General features: G+C 46.6%; 6 protein-coding genes across 6 annotated transcripts; 3 read left to right on the top strand and 3 right to left on the bottom strand.

Moving 5' to 3' along the window:
* Positions 1-262: 262 nt before the first annotated feature.
* FOBCDRAFT_201143 (uncharacterized protein) lies at positions 263-1358 on the top strand (the record flags this gene model as incomplete). The annotated part of the gene is made up of 2 exons (XM_054704470.1): positions 263-680; positions 739-1358. The coding sequence occupies 2 exons, from the start codon at positions 263-265 to the stop codon at positions 1356-1358; spliced, it is 1038 nt and encodes a 345-aa protein (XP_054560445.1).
* Positions 1359-1477: 119 nt separating this feature from the next.
* Positions 1478-5554, bottom strand: FOBCDRAFT_201142 (CHAT domain-containing protein; the record flags this gene model as incomplete). Its single annotated transcript, XM_054704469.1, has 1 exon — positions 1478-5554. The coding sequence occupies one exon, from the start codon at positions 5552-5554 to the stop codon at positions 1478-1480; it is 4077 nt and encodes a 1358-aa protein (XP_054560444.1).
* A 2414-nt stretch (positions 5555-7968) lies between these two features.
* On the bottom strand, positions 7969-9633 carry FOBCDRAFT_113325 (major facilitator superfamily domain-containing protein; the record flags this gene model as incomplete). The annotated part of the gene is made up of 3 exons (XM_031183203.3): positions 7969-8768; positions 8819-9529; positions 9600-9633. Coding segments are annotated over 3 exons (1545 nt in total), but the record flags the coding sequence as incomplete, so codon positions are not given.
* A 1831-nt stretch (positions 9634-11464) lies between these two features.
* Positions 11465-12880, bottom strand: FOBCDRAFT_222390 (uncharacterized protein). The gene is made up of 4 exons (XM_031183201.3): positions 12237-12880; positions 12004-12186; positions 11874-11948; positions 11465-11821 (listed from the first exon to the last, which is right to left on the bottom strand). The coding sequence occupies exons 1-4, from the start codon at positions 12840-12842 to the stop codon at positions 11624-11626; spliced, it is 1062 nt and encodes a 353-aa protein (XP_031038843.2). The 5' UTR covers positions 12843-12880; the 3' UTR covers positions 11465-11623.
* A 1159-nt stretch (positions 12881-14039) lies between these two features.
* On the top strand, positions 14040-15226 carry FOBCDRAFT_222389 (uncharacterized protein). The gene has a single exon (XM_031183200.3). The coding sequence runs from the start codon at positions 14242-14244 to the stop codon at positions 15040-15042; it is 801 nt and encodes a 266-aa protein (XP_031038842.2). The 5' UTR covers positions 14040-14241; the 3' UTR covers positions 15043-15226.
* A 2439-nt stretch (positions 15227-17665) lies between these two features.
* On the top strand, positions 17666-18778 carry FOBCDRAFT_182057 (uncharacterized protein; the record flags this gene model as incomplete). Its single annotated transcript, XM_054704468.2, has 1 exon — positions 17666-18778. One exon carries the CDS (start codon positions 17666-17668, stop codon positions 18776-18778), a length of 1113 nt encoding a protein of 370 aa, XP_054560443.2.
* Between the last annotated feature and the right edge of the window lie 130 nt (positions 18779-18908).

The raw sequence follows: 18908 nt of genomic DNA, 5'->3' as shown, positions 1-18908 counted from the left end.
GCCATCGCCAATTAAGCTTGAAGGGTACACGGCTGCTGCAAGCTGATCACTAAACAGAATATTAGTGAGCAGAACGCTTATAAAGCTTCACAACAGATAGTAGCTATACGATACAAGTAATAGTGATTGAAATAGTATTTAAACTGAGTGTTTCTTCGTTTTCTGCAGGAACACTATCTGTTCATTATCACATTCAAGCTACAACAAAAAGCATATCATCGCAAACATCTCTTCACTACAATCTTCAAACCCTCTTATCATAATGAAGTCAATTCTCATCGTCGGTGCCACTGGAGCTCAAGGCGGCGCCATTCTTCGTCACCTCGCCAGCACCGGACAATACAACATCACAGCCTTCACCCGCAGTGCTACGTCTCCCAAGGCTGTCGAGTTAGCCGCTCTGCCCAACGTGAAGATCGCTGTCAGTGACGCAGCTACTGGCTATGACACCAAAGCGTTTCTTGCAGCTGCCTCGGATGTTGATTACGTTCTGGTCAACACTGATGGATTCGCACTTGGAGAACAAGCTGAGATTTATTGGGGAATTCGACTCTTCGAGTTGTCTGCTAGGGCCGGGGTTAAGCATTTCATCTACAGTGGTCTTGATTCTGTTGGGCCCAAGACTAACTATGATACTGATCTCTATGTTGGCCATTATCAAGGCAAGGCTAGAATTCAAGGTAAGCTGCCCCCCAACATCCATACTGCCACAAGACGATTACTAACACATCCTTACAGATTGGATCCATGCACAGAAAGACGTGAAAATGCAGTGGACCATTATCAGATCGGGCCCATACATGGAACTCCTCTCTGCAGTCATGTCACCTGCTGTCGAACAGGACGGCTCACTCATTTTCCAACTCCCTCTCGACAATGGTTCAATCCCATTCATCCACCTCGACGACTTTGGCAAATACGTTGATTGGGCTCTCAGGCATCCTCAGGAATCGAATCGCTTGGACTTTGGCATTGCAACTGTTCTCGCGACTGGTGATCAAATTGCTAAAGCTTCTGAGAAGGTCAGCAGAAAAACAAGTCGCTTCGTCAACGTCCCCATTGATATTTGGAACTCCGTCGCGTGGAAGACCCTGCCACAAGGCTCAGATACCAAAATTGGCTTCCAATCTGTCAAGGACGATAGTGGGTTGCTTATGACGTATGGCGAGAACTTCAAGAACTGGTGGAACCTTTATAAGGCGAGTCCCAGTGACAATTCGGGATTGATTCAGAGGGACTTTGAGTTTCTGGATAGGGTCGTTCCGGACCGTGTCAAGAGTGTTGAGGAATGGATGAAGAAGGTTCAGTACACTGGCGCCAAGCAAGATCTCCTGAATCTTGAGGCTCATACTAAGTAAACGGGGATGGAATTACGTATTATGGATTAGTAGTCGCGGTATTAGATGTTCCTAGACGAGTATAGATCTTCCTATAGATGCAGTTGAAAGCATAGTTGCGTTGAATCAACAATTTGCAATCAGGCCCCGAAGTGAGCGAAAGTAGCCCAAACCAACGGATCCCGAACATTACTTCCCCTCAGCTCCATAACCGCCGTATAATAAGCCCTCGCAACACAATCCTCATCGCTACCGTCCCCAAGCATCAGCTCCTCATAAAACCGCTTAGCTACCACCCTAGCCGCCGTGTTCTTAGCCTGCCAGAACGTGCCAACGACCTGCCGAAACCCCAGCAACGAAAAGGCTCCAGCGATATGGACTACTTCATCAACAAGATCCCTAGCTGACACGTTTGCAGTGGAGCATGCAGACAGGTACGCAAGCTGCGCTTTCTGATGCCGCGAGCCTTGAATCTCTTGGATGGTCAAGTGCGATTCAGCATCGGTGCCGAGTTGGAGATAGCTCTTACAGGGTTGGGTTGACGTTGATTCACCGTGGCATCCGAAGTACACCGCGTTGCACGATTCAAGAATACCAAGGGTCTCAGGTTTTGTAGGTCCCACGAGCACCTTCGTTCTACAGTGCTGTCGTACAGCATCATCGAGCTCGCGAGCAGATTCCTCCACTGTCAAAGGAGCTTTTGATCTAGCGTTGTTTGGTGAGGCGATAAAGGCAAATTCACAATCTGTGCCTCGGAGTGGTCTCCATTTATTCTCGCGGGCATAGACGAGGGCTCTCAGTGTCGTGGTATAGGACGGAATGACGAAATTAAATATGTTCGGGGCGGCTTCTGAAGTGTGATCTCCAGCGGCGTGGATAGGCATCAGCGCCATCAGGCCACTCGCAGTCCACCAGATTCGGGGTAGCTTCTTATCTGCCGGCGACTGATGAATTCCCAGTGCTTCTAGGACGGGATTCACTGCCACATTCCATAACCATTTCAGAACACCCAACAGTGATGTGTTTCTCGTATTCTTTGTCCTTAGGCTACCTTTCGTGATCATAGGTTCCTCCAAAAACAGCTTTGCGTTGTTTGTGAGATCTTCCTCCTTCAGATCAGGCAGTGGGATAGATATGATGTCCGTCTGACTGATGATGAATGCATCACTTCTGATGTGGCTGACGTTGAAGGATACAACAGGCCCTTTGCTTGCCAATTTCTTCAAGTCTTCAGTCGATGGAGGTTGTTGAAAGTTGGCGAAGCCTGGAACTTCTCGTCGAATCTTTTCTTCTAGCTTGTCCAGTGTTTTGTTCAGCTCATATCTATCCATTCCGTGAGGTCCCCTAGAATCTGCCCTTTCACTAATTAGTGATGACACCGGGGCTTGTGATGAAAGCAAGTCTCTGCATTTCTTATATTCAGCTGAAATTTCAGGAGCCTGGGCCTCCAGATCGCTGACGTCGTTACGAGCTGAGATGGTAAGACTCGCGATTATTCCACATCCAGCCTCTTGCAACTGAAGAACATGCGAAGCGTCACAACCAGCCTCCAGGGCAATGGACGTAGCATAAGATGAAAGTCCTGATATACCACTCAAAGCGTATTCCTGGTCTGAGCGGTCAAGTGCAAGTGGGCTTATCTTGGGAAGCATCTCGATTGCCTTGTGCATCATTTCCTGTGCGCCTTTCAAATCTCCGTGGTTGAATGCTATCGACGAGGCGCTGTAGCCTGCTAGGACCCTCTGTAGGGGAGTGGCGCCGGACATATGAAGCAGATGCTTGTAGGCTTCATGTGAGGCTTCCATATCTTCTTTTGATCTTTGAGAGGTCTCCTTGTCCTTGGCCTCTCGGGCCAAGCTGCGCCTCATCAGATATCCCCCCAGATTGTTGTAATAATTTGCGCATTGGGGGTTATCGGTTGGCGATGTGTCTATGGCAGCCTGTGTCTGGCTGATCGCTTTGGTCATGTCCGAATCCTCGTTGCTGAGCTCAAACCTAGCGGCATACAAGCTCCCATTGACATTTAGCCTCTCCGGAAGCTGTGTATTCCCTATGTTTGTCTCTTGGATAGCAATCTCACTAGACTCTATAGAGCTATCCAGTGTCTCGGATTCCTTGGTGACTTCGAAGAGATCGTACAGGCTCAGTGAGATGTTGCTTTGATACATTGCCTTTGCCGGGTCTTTGGCTGATGCCATTAAAAGGGCCTCTTCCAGGGCACCAATAGCATCGATGAGACACTCTGCATTTCTCGTTCTCGAAAATTGGAGTCTCAGTGTCTCACCTAGATTATTCAGCACAGTCGGAAATAGAAGATGCTCTGAAGCTGTGACTCTGGCATGCTGGAGAGTCTCCACGGCCTCGGCAAGATCTTCAAGAGCTTGGAGGCGATGGTAGCGGAGAGCAAGAGCCTGGGACAAGGACAAGTCCAGTGACGCCGAGACATCCACGTCCAACATTCTATCCTCAGCCAAGTCCTTCGCCTCTGATGCGTATCTGACAGCGAGCTGTACATTCTCCAGATCTCCATACCTCTCTGCCTTGGATATATATGCCGAACTTGCCGATAGCAACAATGCAATTCGAAGGGTTACATTGGTATTTGGCATCATGGCACTCAATGCCTTGAGGGCTGAGTCGAGACACGTCTGCAGATCCGCCTCATTACCTGTGGCATCGTATCTCGTTTGACAGATCCCGCTCAAGTTTGACAGCCCACCAACGGAATCTGCACCTCCAGGCGATCGGTGTTGCGCAATCCTCGTTGCCAAGTCGACGGCTTCATCAAGCTTCTCCATCCCGCCACGGGCTCGGAAGTTGGTCCATAGGGCAAGTGCCAAGGCACTTGCACAACCATCATCATTCAGAGAATCCGCAACTGGGAGGAATTTCCGTGCCAAAATAACAGAAGTACCAATATCTTGGGGATCCTTTGAAAATTCGAATCTCTTCCTAAAGAGTGTGGAGATTGTTCCTGTTGCGCGCGATTGTCGCTTCCAAATCATCTCAGGGGCAGCACATTCCTCGGACTGTGGAACCATTGAAGTGTTATAAGCATTTAGTGCAAGGCCAAAGTCCTGGTCTGATCTAGTAGACTGGTATTTGTCGGCTAGCAAGTCCAACGCTATCGCCGCAGAATCGCGTCGAGTTTCGATGGGAAGGCTTTCGTTATTCATTGCCTGCTGAAGCAGGTCGATGGCAACAGTCAGATTATCAATGGCACCGTCAGCCTTGAATCCCGTTCTGACAAAGATTGCAAAGTTCTGCATTCTGTCCACCCAGCCTGTACCTTCAGGTTCAGTTGCATTGACGACTTGTAGACCTATCTTAATCGCCTCATTGAGATCATCCGGATGACCGCTCCAATCGTAATTGTGGTGAAGCGCGCTTGCAAGTGCCATCCTTTCGACCAAGGCATTGTCTATGCCGTGACTAGCGAGCTCGACCGCCTCTCTCGTATTGTGGATGGCATCTTGTAGGATATCTCCTTGAAAGCCTCTCTCGTACAATGTAAGCTGATAGTTGGCAAGGTTTGTCAGTCTAATAGCCCGGTAGCTTGGGTCTTTAGTTGCATCTAGTGCACTCTCAGCATGCGAGATGGCCTTGAGTAATTCGGATAGCTGAGATGTGAATTCGGACTTGATATAGTAGAGATTTGCAATCTGATCGTAGTGTCTGGCCTTTGTTATGTTTCGTCCAATCTCCAAGAGTTCTTCGATCTTGTCGAAAGTTTTAGTTGAATCATTCTCACTAGCATAATGGCTTGTCTGCGTGGCAACAAGTTCCAGAAGATTGTCCAAGTACTCAGGTGCCATCTCGTCCTCATGCTTGACTGCCTCCATCACGGCGAGATGGGCCTGGTCGATGGCTTCCTGTAGATCACTTGGGATTGAGGTTGACTCGAACCGTGAGCTATAGAATTGGCCCAGGTTGTTGAGAATCCGTGCCCGATCGGAGTGATCAGGGTCAATGCGAGCGAGAGATTCACTCTCGAAAATGATAGCCTCATCAAGATCAGATGAATTCCCAGCTAGTCCATATCTGTCATGTAAGTACAAGCCCAGGTCAGCGAGTACAAATGGTAATTGAATATGATTGTTGACGATTCGAAGGAATCCAATCGCCTGACTGAGCGTGTCAACATCTTCGTCATCTTGAAAACAGGCATAGGCATCTCTACCGGCGTACGCAAGATCTGCAAGACTGACTAGAGGCATTCCGGAAGGTTATAAAGTGTATTCTTAAGAAAGCTAGAGTGCTGTTTCACCAGGGTCTCGAGGATATACCGTCAGCAAGTGCAGGCCGTGGATGTAAGGTTTTAAAGTAGTACTTGATTGACTGAAAGACGGCATTTCTAACGCATTCACTTGTTAAAAGCCATAACATTCTCGGTCCGCCACGTTCCACTAGATTCAATAGCCTTACGCCTCTTACGAGACACATACCACGATGTTGGCGAGTCATAAAGGCTGTATAGCCCAGTGGCAAAGGGCTGGACTCTATGATCGGCATGAACATGCCGCGCAACCCCGCAGCTGAAACACAATGTCTGAGAGGATTCCGTGAAGGGCTGCACCATAGAATCTGCTTCCTACAATAAACACTTTTGTTTGTTACCAGTTCTCAATGCTAGTACCAGTATCGATAAGATTGCATTATTATTATTATTTAAAATGCCGTTGCCACTTGTGCTCATCAGCACTCCTATTGATCTGGGAAAGATTAAGCTAGGCAACCTAACATTCGTTAACTACTTTGCCAAACCATAAAACACACCGACGCCAACCAGCAACAGCGTATTACATATAAGTTATCTCTTTAAGCTATAAAAGAATTAGCTATATTATAATAATCAGAGTTTAAAAGTCTAAATTAAAATTTATATTATTAAGATACCTATAACCTATTTTTCTTTCTATATATACTAAGCATCTTCTTATCAAGTTTCTCTATACCTTTTAGATCTCTCTCCTCTAAGTCATCCTCAAGCTCAGATTCTCCTATTTTTTGGTAGACAAAACAGAGTTGTCCGTCTTCACCCCGACGCCATCGCACAATTTTGAAAATTCTGGGTGGAATCAGTGACGTATTATTCTCCCCTGTTCGCACTTTTGGATCGCTCTTAAAGTAGTAAGAGCAAAAGGGTGCGAATTATGGACAACTCTCTCGTCACACCATGTCGGAGCCCAATTGAAACCGAGCCTTGAGACCTCAAATCGCTTGTGATTTGGGTTTTCTCGGTGACCATAAAGTACTTGGAGAGCCTTGCGATTCTCTTGACACTTTGTACCGTTCATCCATTGCTGGTACTGGCGGGGCCATTTGTCTTGTACTTCAGCAACGGTCATATAGGTAGGCCTATATCGGAACAAGGCCTTAGATTCTGGTTCCTTTGGGTCCTCTGACCAGTCTTCAATCGTAGGTATGAGATCGGGATGTAAGACAGGATCTCCGACAATTTGAACCCAAAAGTCTCCTTGACTCCTGTCCTTATATCCAACGATCTTGAGAACTTGGGGATCAACTTCATCGTAAGGGCGCCCTACTGGCCCTCCGTCGGCTCCCAGACGGGCGTGCCAGTAAGTGCAAACAGCAGCATTGTCAAACTTTTGAACCGTGGCCTCTGGAATCCAGTAATGGACAAGTTGTCCACTACGTTGTTCAGTACTCTCTTTGAAAGCAACACGCAATTCGAAATAGCGTTGCTCGCTAGATACTCTGTACGCATCGATATACTGCGGAGATCCATTCTTGAGCAATTGCATAAAGCCCTCCTCGGACTGATCGATGAAATAATCGCTGGTGTGGCTAGAGTTAGAGTCGACCTGGGGGTCATCCTCCGGTATCGACAGTCCCTCTGGTAGCGGAGGTATCTCTGATAGAGACTCCGTTTCATCAGATCGTGTATCTGCGGTGTCTATCGTCTGTGTATCCTGTATAGCCTCAGAGGCACTAAACTCAGTTCGTTCAATAAATTATCTCCGTATAATCAAGCATGATAATTTGCTAATTAATGTCAAAGGTGTTTTCTCATTCTTGTCTTTTATAATCTTTACCTTCTCTCGTATCTACAACGCCGCTATTAGAAAGCCACAAGGGCGTAAGTTATAGAAAAACAATTCTCTTGTTTGGATTGATTGGATCCTTTGTACTTACGAATAAGCCCACGTGCCAGTGGAACGTGTGCTTGTTCCGTTAATCGGTAACTATTTCCCTTCCTACATCTACATAAGCATACAGACCATCGGATCACCTTGATTGTTATATAATTTGCACTCAAGTTAATTCGCCTCTACTAAGACTGTATATAATTAGACCATTTTATGAACCAATTGGTTTAATTCAGTAGCGACTTGCATGAATTGCGCTTATCTGACTCTAAGCTTTGCTAAGCAATAATACCTGATATGAAGACACTTGTATAATGTCGAGGAAAGACTCTTTTGCAATCTACAGTTCTTCTGCTGCTATTGTACATAAATTGGAAGGCTATAAGACGACAACAGCCTTATACATCAGTAGTGGCGTATGGACTTCTGCGCCTTAGCTGAGGACCGTACTTCCAGAACAGAATCGGCGCTGGCGTAAGCAACATTGCAATGCACCCTAGAAGCGTCATGGTCCAGTGAACACCAATACCTTCATACATAGGCCGCGCAGCCATGACCATTCCACCAGCAATAAGGTACCGTGACATAGTAATACTGCCCAGTGCGATAGCAGAGTGTTCTCCGTAGCTATCAGTGACGTACTCATAGCTACTGACATAAATAGACGTCAACACAATGCCGAACAGAAAACAAGCTCCGAGTCCGCTCCAGATGGAGATGCCGGAATAGTTCGTCCAACCCAGCCAGAATAGTGAGATGGGAAGGAATGGAGCTGTGACGATGGCGGGCCAGAGCCTGAACTCGGGCTGGATGGAAGCTCCTTTGACTCGTTCTGTATGTTGTCTTGCCCACTCGTAGAGTCCAGGCCCACAGAGGACGAAAGCAGTTGCTCCCGCTGCAATGGCTGCGAAGCAGGAGCCTTGGTATCCAGGCTCGAGTCCGTATGTGTGTTTGAAGATATAGTCAAAGCCTGAGAGAAAGCTAAAGAGAAGAATGTAAAGCAAAATGAGGTAGAGGCCCAGTACAATAATGACCGGTTCACTGAGGAAAAATGTTGCCGGTAGTGGAAGGGTTTGTCTCAGTTGCTTCCAGAATGAATGCTTCTGCTCGTGTTGCGAAGTGTATCGCTGATCTCCCGTAATGCGACGAAGCTCCTTTGCCTTCCATGACAGAATCAAAGGAAAATATGTCTCTGGGAGGAAGAACAAGGCTACAATAAAGGCAGCTCCAGATATTATCAGAGTTATCCATTCTGTCCAACGCCAACCAAGGTTTGGGTTGGAGACAATCCAGCCACCTGCTATTGGCGCAATAACGGGAGCTATGACGATGTTAACAATTCGGTTTCGATCTCAGAAGAGATTGGCTTACATGCCACATTTGCCCAAGCAACAATCGGAAACACTAATGCTCTCTTGACTGGCCTGAACTGGTCATTCACACTCGCCCCATTGATGGTTAACGTTGCGCTAGCCGATAAGCCCACCAAGAATCGACAAACGACTTGCCCACCAAACGTAGGCGTCATTGTCGATCCAAGAACGAAGCACAGATACAAAGCTGTCGCGACCAAATATGTTGGATTCCTTCCAATTGTTTCGGATATGGGTCCAGCAAACAGAGCTCCAGTACCGACTCCAAACAGAAACATGGCTGTAGAGAGATTCTCGGCGACTTGGCTTACGTGGAATTCTTCACTAGCCATTAAGTTCCCCATAGATATGGCAGAGCCTGCCCAGCATTGCGTGAAGACAAGGAAGCAGATAATGAAGACGTTTTTTGCTCTGCCTGATCGCGACCAGTTCAATGGGTTCAGGGGATCATCCTCGCCTGCGCTTTGGACTTGAAAGCGACTCTCGCTAGACTCCTGTTGGCTTCCTTCTTCAGAGGTTCTTGTGTTGCTTGGAGGTGAAAAAGAGCGCTTTAGAAGAGACGGTCTGAAGTGTTCGGCTGATTCGATGTCCTTTTGGTGGTCTAATGTCACCTGGTTGGCGATCTGACGACGCTGAACGTACGCCCACATTTTCTTGGTAGGAGATAAGCCAGAATAAAATCTTAGTTGGGGGTCCAAGCATGAAAATGCTTGGATATTTAAGTTTGCGGATTTTTAAGTGAGCTAATAATCATATGGTTGTGTCGCGTGATGACTTACTCTTCTGAGATCTTGGTGTCAACATCGACGTCATTGCGCGACGATGATTACGATTATGTGAACGCATTAACCAGCACAATTAGTGCCGCACTATTTTAGTTAGACCATATGTAATAGTTCTAATATAAGCAGATTATACTTCCAGGGTAAAATAAAAGAAGTAGTTATAAAATTCAGGGTAATTTATATAATAATTGAATAATAATAAAAGGATTTACCAAAGGGGTTTAGAGGCAAGAAATAACTTATTAAATTTAATTTTAAAATTAAAAATTAATTTTTTTTATTTTATAAATCTAATTATAATTACTAACAATAACTTAATAGCAGTAATAATTAATATCTTTCTGATACCTTATTATAGCTATGCTAGGAACTTTACTAATAGAACTCTTATTAGCCCCTTCTAGATATATATCTCGTCTCCCCATACCCTTGGACAGCCCCTCCCTCCAGATTTCCAGCAACACCCAAACTGAGCTCTCTTTCTGATGGTAGGGAAAGGATCGTTGAGGTTCTTAAACGTAGCTTGATCAAGCCCTAGAGCAGGAGAGTAAACCGTTTGACTTTGGGGTGCACCTAGAACGAGTCGGGAGTCTAGAGTTGCCTCAAGAGTCTTGTAAAAGTGGGGGTTCCAATCCATAGATTATAACATCCTCGATATTCTGCGACATCTTTGCCCCCCTGGGTTGCATGCGAAAGGTTGTCTGATAATATCCTCGAGCGCTTGTTGGAACGAAAACGCCCTTTCAGTAGAATTCCATTTCCAGCATAAGGATGATAGTTGCCACGAACCATGTCTGTTATGCCTTCATCCTGGTAGATGATCTCGAGGTGGAAGCCGTATTGGCTATTGTCAATGGCAAGGACAAGACTCTCAGGCTGACTAAAATTCTCCAACCCATTGCCAACAAGAGCAAAACGAGGAACGGTTGCTCTTCCATTAGAAGGTTGTGTAAGTCCGATCTGACGAATTGCTTCGGCAACAATACTGGCGTGGAATCAATGCTTCATTTCTTGTCCTGATAAAACGGCGTTGACGAAACATATAGAGTTACCGAGATATGACTCCACTGCTCCCTTCAACCTTCTCAGGAGCGGCTCAACAGCGGCTTTGTCGACGTCTTGCACAGTTTTTGACCGCTTCCAGAGTCTTTCCTAGATCCCCCATAGCTTAGATACTGGTTTATGTAAACTTCTTGAGTTGTCTGTCGTTGTCAGGTCGCGTTTTGTCGTAGCATGAAGTCCTTGTAAGCTGGGGTGCCTTCGACTCTCGCGACAGCCGTAGATGGGCCATACTCGAAGAAGATAGCCGCAGTTCTACGTAAGATTTTGACTTAGTTTACTGTCAACAGAGGGTTTTTCCAGGGTTGACGGACTTACCAATAGTCAAGAGTCAAGGCAAACGCAACTCCAGGAGCATCAAAGTCGTCGCATGATCTTTGGTCTCGCGCGTAAGATACCAACGTTATGGCGGTAAGACTACTGACAATCGAGATCGCAAAGATGAAGCCAAACTGCCGGAATGTGTGAAACATCATGGCTTTGTTCTAAGTGTTAGTTGGGAGGGAGGATGGAAGAAACCAAAGTAAAACACCAAGATATCCGGCTTGTAGCAAGCGTGGCATGCGATGGAAAAGCAAAAGTGGAGAGGTCAGAGCAGGCCAGGTTGTTTAAATGTTTCCGTGTCACAACAATGCCGGGAGCACGTGGCGGTTGACTAATAAGGTTTGCACAACTGTGATAAAAGCATTTAGGTGTCATTATTAATGCGCTGCTTTGATTTAAGTCGCTGAGGTATCAACAAGGTTTAAATAAAGCTAAGCTCACGTAGAGACCAACGGCCCCTGCATTAGGTCACAGTGGTTTAGTGGCAAAGTACCACGGGCTCTAAATCACCTTTAGCTTTGTGACTGGAACCATATATACTTCTAAAACATTAGATTTAAGCCAGGAGTTATTATCCCCCTGAGCTTGAGTATCTAATTTCAGAGTGCTCATGACGGCGCTTTCAGATAGCCATATCAATTCTTCTGTGCCTCAGTGAGGATTCGTCCCACGACGATTTCCAGCGCCTTCTTCGTCTCAAAGTCCCCAGCACCTTCTGCCATCACCTCATTCATCTCAACGGGAACCTCAAAGGTCTTATAAAGGTCAGCATACTTTTGACCTTCGGTGTCCTCTGAGGTACGCTCCACCAAAGTAGATTGGAGTTTGTTGAACTATTTTCACTGGTTAGCAGCAGGGCATAAAATTGAACATGTGCAGACTTACTTCCTGGGTCCAGTTCTTCTCATCATCGATGCTCTTCTCGGCGAGCGCTCGGCTTGACCGAACACGATCATTTATCTGTGAAGGCACGGTTAGTACGGTTGCATCGAATTGACGAATAGGAAGCACCTACATCGAGTTCACTGAAGTCAAAGTTCTCGTCCTTCATTGCCTGTATGAAGGCTTGCTGGTTCTCAGAGCTCTCGAAGAAGGACTTGACTTGATCCACAACATCCAGGTTGTCGACAATAGGGCGACGATCTCCGTACCAGTTTAAGCCAGTCTCCCTCTCCTCCTTGAACTTCTTGGCGTGGCCCTTCCCAATGTCAGTTCAAAGCAAACCAGAACATCATAAGAACTACTTACCACGTAGTAAAATTTGAACAGTGTCGACCATCCCAGGCCGATGGCATCCTTGATCCCAGCGTTTCCAGCACCACCGATATCGCCCCATCTCCATTTCTTCTCGGTAGCCCACTTACCAAACTGACGTTTGATAGCATCATAAGCTGTGAATGCATACCAGAAGCAACTATGGCCATAGAACTCGTAAGCACCTCCAACAAGAGTTGTTGCAGCTAAGATTTCGGCAATATCAAGCACAGTTGGTCGTTTCTCTACCTCGTCGGACTTTCCCCCAAAGCGCAAGGAGGTCAAAGGTAAAGGCATATCCGACTTGTCTCGGTTACCGGACAGCTTTGTGTCTGCAGGGCCAATAGTGACCCAGTCAAGTTGGGTCTCATTGCCACGTTCTGCGTAGACCCTCGCACGATCTTTGGTAACAGAGTCTTCAACAATAAACTGCAGATACTCATGTTTCCAGTCCGAGTTCAAGTCCTTTACACGGGTGAAGGAGACAACGTTGCAGTTAGCATACTTCTGCTTATTGAGTCTGAGCAGGTCGGCCCATTCCCGGGTAGGTTTGTAGGAGATGGAGTCCTCAAAGAGGTAGGGAATAGATGCCTTGCCCATGACTAGATGATAAAGTGATTACGCTTGGTAGATTTTGTTTTTGTTGTTCTGGATATTGGGGGGAGGGAGACAAGACAGGATATTATATAATGATGATACCAGAGGGGCAACAAAGCTGGCATTCCGAAATGACAGAATGAACCGGGGGACTCTTTTCAGTCGGCTAGTCTGGCCACAGAATTGACCCCCAGAGGTTGCAACGGCAATTTGGTATGGTAGAATGTTCCATATGCAATGTGATTGCTACATGTATCACCATTACTCTTCGGCATAGGCGATAGACTCCCAAGCGCCGGCGGGTCATGCCACTAACTAAGCATAAAAACAAATGGTAAAGAACATTAGGCATACCAGCGTTTCAGATACTAATACCATTGGTTAATATCAGATGCAAGCGAGGATATGATCACTGGCCCTGGAGTTGACCGACTTTTCAGCCCTCCACGATGCTCAATTCCCGTCCGCATTCAGTCCAAGTATTGAAGTCAGCTAGCCATGCACTGGAATCTCTTCCCTTTCCGTCTGATCTCAGCGGTCTAGATGCAGTTTTCTCTGCAATTATATGTACAATGCCAATACAATTTCGCCACTACATTAATGCGGGGATTCCGATAGGCCGATCTCCGGAATGCATGACCGTTGTACTGCGCGTGAGCAATATTTTCAACCTTCGCTTCACACATATATGATATGTCGAATGGCTCATAGAAGAGGCCATCGAATTAGCCTTAACTATTACGAAATCATTGTCTAAAAATTGGGCTCTGTGCAGAACACGGCTGGCTGAGAAGATATCGAACAGCCCAGACCAGAGTTGCCAAGGCCATCACACAGTTCCTATTGGCGGCGGCGTAGTTGCTCCGCATTACCCCACAGGAAGCTAACCTTCCGTAGCGCTATAAAATAAGACATACATATAACTATCGAACAAGTTCATTGAAGCCAGGTGGATCTGGAACATGGCGGCCAGTCGAGAGCTGTGAACAAGAAGAAAGAAGAGTGTACATGTTTCACTTTACAGCTAGCCACGTATAACTGCACCTTGCCAAACTGGTAACTTGAAGCAGCTGAGGCGAAAAGGGCGCCGAGACTTCCAGTTATCCTCGCTTGTTTTGTGACCAAGTTCAAGCAAAGGCATCTAAAGCTATGAGAATAAAGCCCATGACAAGCTACCAGCTGTATTACACCCTAACCCCATGATAATTAACCAAGCGCCTTGGAGTCGTCGGAGAAAAGAGGTAACGACGATCTTATTATTTAAAGCACTATTGCATCCCCCGTCTATGACTTTGCACCGCTGTCATCGCTCTCAATCTATCTTTCCATTCTATTAAACATCCCTAAGCTGGATTCTCTTCCTCCCAACTGGTGTGGCACCCATCCCCGATCTCCCATCATTATGGCTTCCATTGAAACTCCCAACACCAAGGAAACTGTTCTTGATGCAGTCGCCGAGGTCGTAGGGGGAGATGCTCTTGCAACCATTTCCCCAACCAGCAAGGTTGAGAAGCCGACCGCTGAGAAAGTCCATGCTGCTTTCGCTCCTGTCTGCGTCACTCAGCAGCCTATCCCTACCAACCTCAACAGGGGCGACGTCTCTCAGCTCTTCGTCGGCCTCGAGAAAGAAATTCCTCGTTGGGTGCCTGGCTCAGTCATCAAGTATGCTGCTTGGAAGGCCGGCTTTGAATCCTCAAAGGATGCCGAACATGCTGCGAAGCATCTCAAGCTTGCCGCAGACGAGTGGAACAAGGCTGATGTCGGTGTCACGTTCGAGTGGGTTGAAGATCCCAAGGACGCGACGTTCATTCTTGCCCATGGCCCTCGCAACCCAGGCGTCTTAGCCTCAGCTTTCTTCCCCAATCAGAAAGACCTCAACATAATGTTCGTTTATGCGGACGCGTTCGCAACCAACGCGTGGAAGAACAGTATGTGGAAGGTCTTTATGCATGAGCTTGGACATGTCCTCGGCCTTCGCCACGAGTTTGCTCTTGATGAGGACAAGAATCTGCCGGAAGGACAGCGAGCAAAGCTTATCGGTGTCCTAAACCAGGATTCTGTGATGAACTACAAACCTACTGCCCCAGAGCTTCAGAAGTCGGATATCATCTCGACCAGACTTTTCTACGGTCTTCGTGCAGACAGCGAGGGTAACCCTCCTAACATCAACATGACTGATGTGGTTGATTACACGCCTATGTAAAGGCTTAGGAGTGTTGTGGAGATTCGGAGGACTGCTTGGTGACTGGGTCTAAATTATATGAGTTTGTAGAATACTACATGATATCATGTCTGCAAGCAACGGACTCCTTGCAAACCAGCTTATTGCCAGCTTTTGTCAGGAGATTGAACTGATCTCTTTGTCCGAAATATACATATTACTTGAATTTCTGCCTCACCTGTCCTAGCGGTAAAGAACTTTTCTAACCATTTGCAGTTCCTAATTGGCTCTCCTATCTATAAGCATCGGCTGCGATATAAGAGACTACTGTGTTAACCCCACAAGTAACTTCTTCTTCTGTTTCTTTTTTTTAAAAAAAAGTTTATCGCTGAGCAAATGAAAGCCTAACACGCGGGGGTAGACATATATATAAGCAACTTGCATCGTAATCGATAGGTATATTTCACGGAAGACTGGCCGGCTGAGAGCTTAATACCACTCTCAGAACCTTGGTGGGAGTACACCCCGTTCATTCATTGAGGCGATGGCAATTGTAATTGTTTTAATTCGCCATATATTTAAAATGCTTCACATAAGGTAGATTCCCACTTATCATCTTTAACAAATAGACAGCATGTCAGGCGTCAGCATGCCCAATATGTTGACTAAGGAGCTTCCTGCCTTGCTAAGCCTGGTTCTGCAGCCTTATTTTCATGCAGCCCCGCATCGCTGCTCAGCTGAACTTCTCCATCTGTTCCTGGCCTTCATTGTCTCCGAAACATCACTTTCATGTGGAAAATCGGGCTTGCAATGTCTGGCGCTGAAGCAGCCCTCCTCGGAGTGGGCATTATCTGCAGATCATCACCTTCGCCAAAGACTCCATTCACGTCTATCGCAACATGAGTTTCATACTCTTATATTAAGATATTGTGTACAAGGCGAGGCTAATTTTCGAAAGCCCTTATCCATTACACAAAGGGTTTGGCTGGATTAAAGTTAACCTGACTATGAATCAAGTTGACACCCACAAGCAGAACTTTGCAAAAATGGTTAATGCTTACAAGGCTTGTATGAGAGGCGTGAATGGATAAGATCTTAAGCCATCGGCCAACCTGGCCAAGAGAATTACTGAACTATTCCCTGCAGACACTAGCCCCAAGACTATGCTACCCTTGTCTTAGGATCAGTCAAAAGCAATGGGCACTACAATTGCATTTTTTGAAAGATGTACCATTCCCACTTTGCAGCGATTCAGACAATAGCCGAACAACGACAACCCAGAAGAGGTGCAAGGCAACATTCGTCCGGTTTCCATTAACGATGCCCCCACCGATAGCAACGAAGCCCAGTACTACATTGATATCGCCTCAAGACTCATCTGTCAAGTATATCCTGGTAACATAATAGCTGGGAAGGTCAGGGGTTGCACAGAACAACAGCACTGTTGCCTTAAGCCATAATGTAGGGCTTCTTACGTTTTGAGACTTTTGGTATAGTGGTTTTTATACAACACCAGGGAGCTCACTCAGGTTGCTTTCGATCTGCAGACTACACTGCAAGTCACGATTCGGAACTCAACTGACGAAGCTCGGCTTTAGGAGAAATCTATTTGCAATGTGTAGAAGGATGCTCCCCAGCTAAACTACAAAGATGTAGTTGACCAACTGGCTCCTGAGGATTTCAAGGCAGATACGGTGACGGTGCGAACGAGCTAACAGTATATTAACTACTCCCATATCATCGCCCGTACTCCAACTAAGGTTATCCGGACATTCTTTGTCTAGAAAGCCGTCTCTACTATCTCACTCGTTACCAAAGCCCTGTCAACGAACGCATACCTCGAGTTCCGTAAAGAGCTTGATGGAGAGGATAACATAAGCTTTACACCTTGCTGGAGAAGTTCCCTATATCTCATCGATGGCTCTGTCGACTGGACTGCTGTTTGGGACTGGCCTTTGGTCTGTCATGGACTTTATCCTTCTTCTTCTCAGACAAGTACTACCCCGCAGATGCTATTCAGCAAACCTCAGAGATGTAATATTGGGTGAAATGAAAACATCAGGGATTCTCCGTGATAAGACGGAGTTGAAATGTACTCCAGTTCCTAAAAGAATCATTAGTGAGACGGAAAAAGGACAATGGGGCTGAAAGCTTGCTGGTGAGATGGGCTATCTTTCATAAACGGAAAAGCTTCGCCCTGTGCACAGGCCAGATTGTTCAGCATACCATATTAAACCCTTGCTGCAGTAGTGTTATCATGGGTCTGAATTCGGCAACATGCTGCCATGACGTGGGAGGTGTGCTTTTTCTCTGGACTTTGTATAAAAGGGTCAACCTTGTGACCAAATAGACTTTCAATGGTCCTTCACCGGCTCCGTTCCCCGGCGGGAGACGGCCAGTGAATTGGCTAAGACTTGGGTCTGCAGCCTATGGAGCCAAAGGATTGACGCATGGGTCTCTTATGGTGGAATTTCGAGGAATATATGCGGCGCCGCTTGAGATCGGTCTAGCCTCGGCCACAACGCCATGGCCTGATTTCAACAACAAGTGGACCCTTGTGGCCCCCGCAAGGCTGAAAGCTGAAAACAGGGGTCCAGGATATTTAAATGTGATTCTTGGCAGCAATCAACAGGAAAGTGACAGACAGAAGAAGCAGACAGAAGAAATGAAAATTAAAGAATCACTTTACTTCAACCGCCTCGGATATGAGACGAAGCTCGAGGGATTGGTTGCAACGCAGGGAATGAACGAGATTCGAGAGCGGGAGGTCCTCAAGAACCGCCAAATATACGGCTACTCTACTAAGATTGGCATGGGCGCCATCCTCTGGCTTCCGACCATGGGTTTGTCGACCATCACATCCATTGTCGGCTTCAGACAACTTTGGGTAGCGTGCTCAAAGCTCAACGTGATCAATGGCATCATCAAGAAATATCAAATCACGCCGTATGAGTGCAATCTACGAGATCGCGTGATACCTATCGTTATCAATGTGTTAACGGCTGGTATTGGCTTTGGGACTTCAGTACTGCTCAGCGACATCGCAGCCATGGGAGTCGAGGGAGCATCAGCACAAGGGGTAGTCTTCGATCCGCCAGAAAGTCTCGGGGAAATAGCAGACTCAGCTACGGCGGATCCCAGCAATTTCGCCGATGGCTTCTTCCACGGCGCCGAAGCTCAGGTTGATTCACTTTCTGCTGCGCTCGACCCTGGCAATACTGCTGCGAACGTGACCCAGGCAACCATGGAAAACGCGGTTCCTCTCTCGGTGGGAAGCGAGTACATGGACGGTGGTAACGTCGGGTACGAGGCAGCGGCAACGGTGGAGCGGTTCTTGGTGCAGCAAGCTGTGGCAAGTTCACTTGAGCACATGGACGACCAAAGCGCGCGCAATAATCTCTACAGAAGAATCAGCCAAGATGAACAGGTTTCCGAAATGCGCCCCACTCATGAAATGTACAAGTGGCATGAAGAGCTGGACGAGGTTCAAACTGCCATACAAGTGCAATATGTCGAGTTGATCACAGCACATTCAGCGTTGCTGAATAGAGGCAGTACAGAGCGACACCTCAAAGCATTGTCAATCAAGATGAGGGATCAAGTAGTGTCACTTGATGCAAGGGCAAGAGATGACTGTTTGAACGCTGAAGACTGTCAAAAAGCTCGGTTTGTTAACGCATGGGTTTCTTGTCTTAAGAGGTGGGAGGAGACGATTAAAGAACAGGCTATTAAGCAGGGTGAGTGGCAGATAATTATTAATAAGTGGCAACAGAGCTAGTTATATGTATTTATTGCTTTTATTAGAGTAAAATAGCTAAAACTGCCCAAATCTGATAATCTGTGCTAAGTAAAAAGTCTTTTATAATGAAAACTTTTAACTAACATAAGCTATAAGTTAAATACAGGTA

Source organism: Fusarium oxysporum, chromosome V, assembly GCF_013085055.1.
Source record: "Fusarium oxysporum Fo47 chromosome V, complete sequence".
Lineage (NCBI taxonomy): Eukaryota > Fungi > Ascomycota > Sordariomycetes > Hypocreales > Nectriaceae > Fusarium > Fusarium oxysporum.
This window is presented reverse-complemented; position numbering and strand designations above follow the sequence as displayed.

Coding starts and splice junctions, on each gene's coding strand:
- FOBCDRAFT_222390 (XM_031183201.3), bottom strand. CDS start 12,842: ATGGGCAAGGCATCTATTCCCTACCTCTTTGAGGACTCCATCTCCTAC. Junction 12,187..12,236: donor TGTTCAAATTTTACTACGTG/GTAAGTAGTTCT, acceptor GACATTGGGAAG/GGCCACGCCAAGAAGTTCAA. Junction 11,822..11,873: donor AGAAGAACTGGACCCAGGAA/GTAAGTCTGCAC, acceptor CAGTGAAAATAG/TTCAACAAACTCCAATCTAC.
- FOBCDRAFT_222389 (XM_031183200.3), top strand. CDS start 14,242: ATGGCTTCCATTGAAACTCCCAACACCAAGGAAACTGTTCTTGATGCA.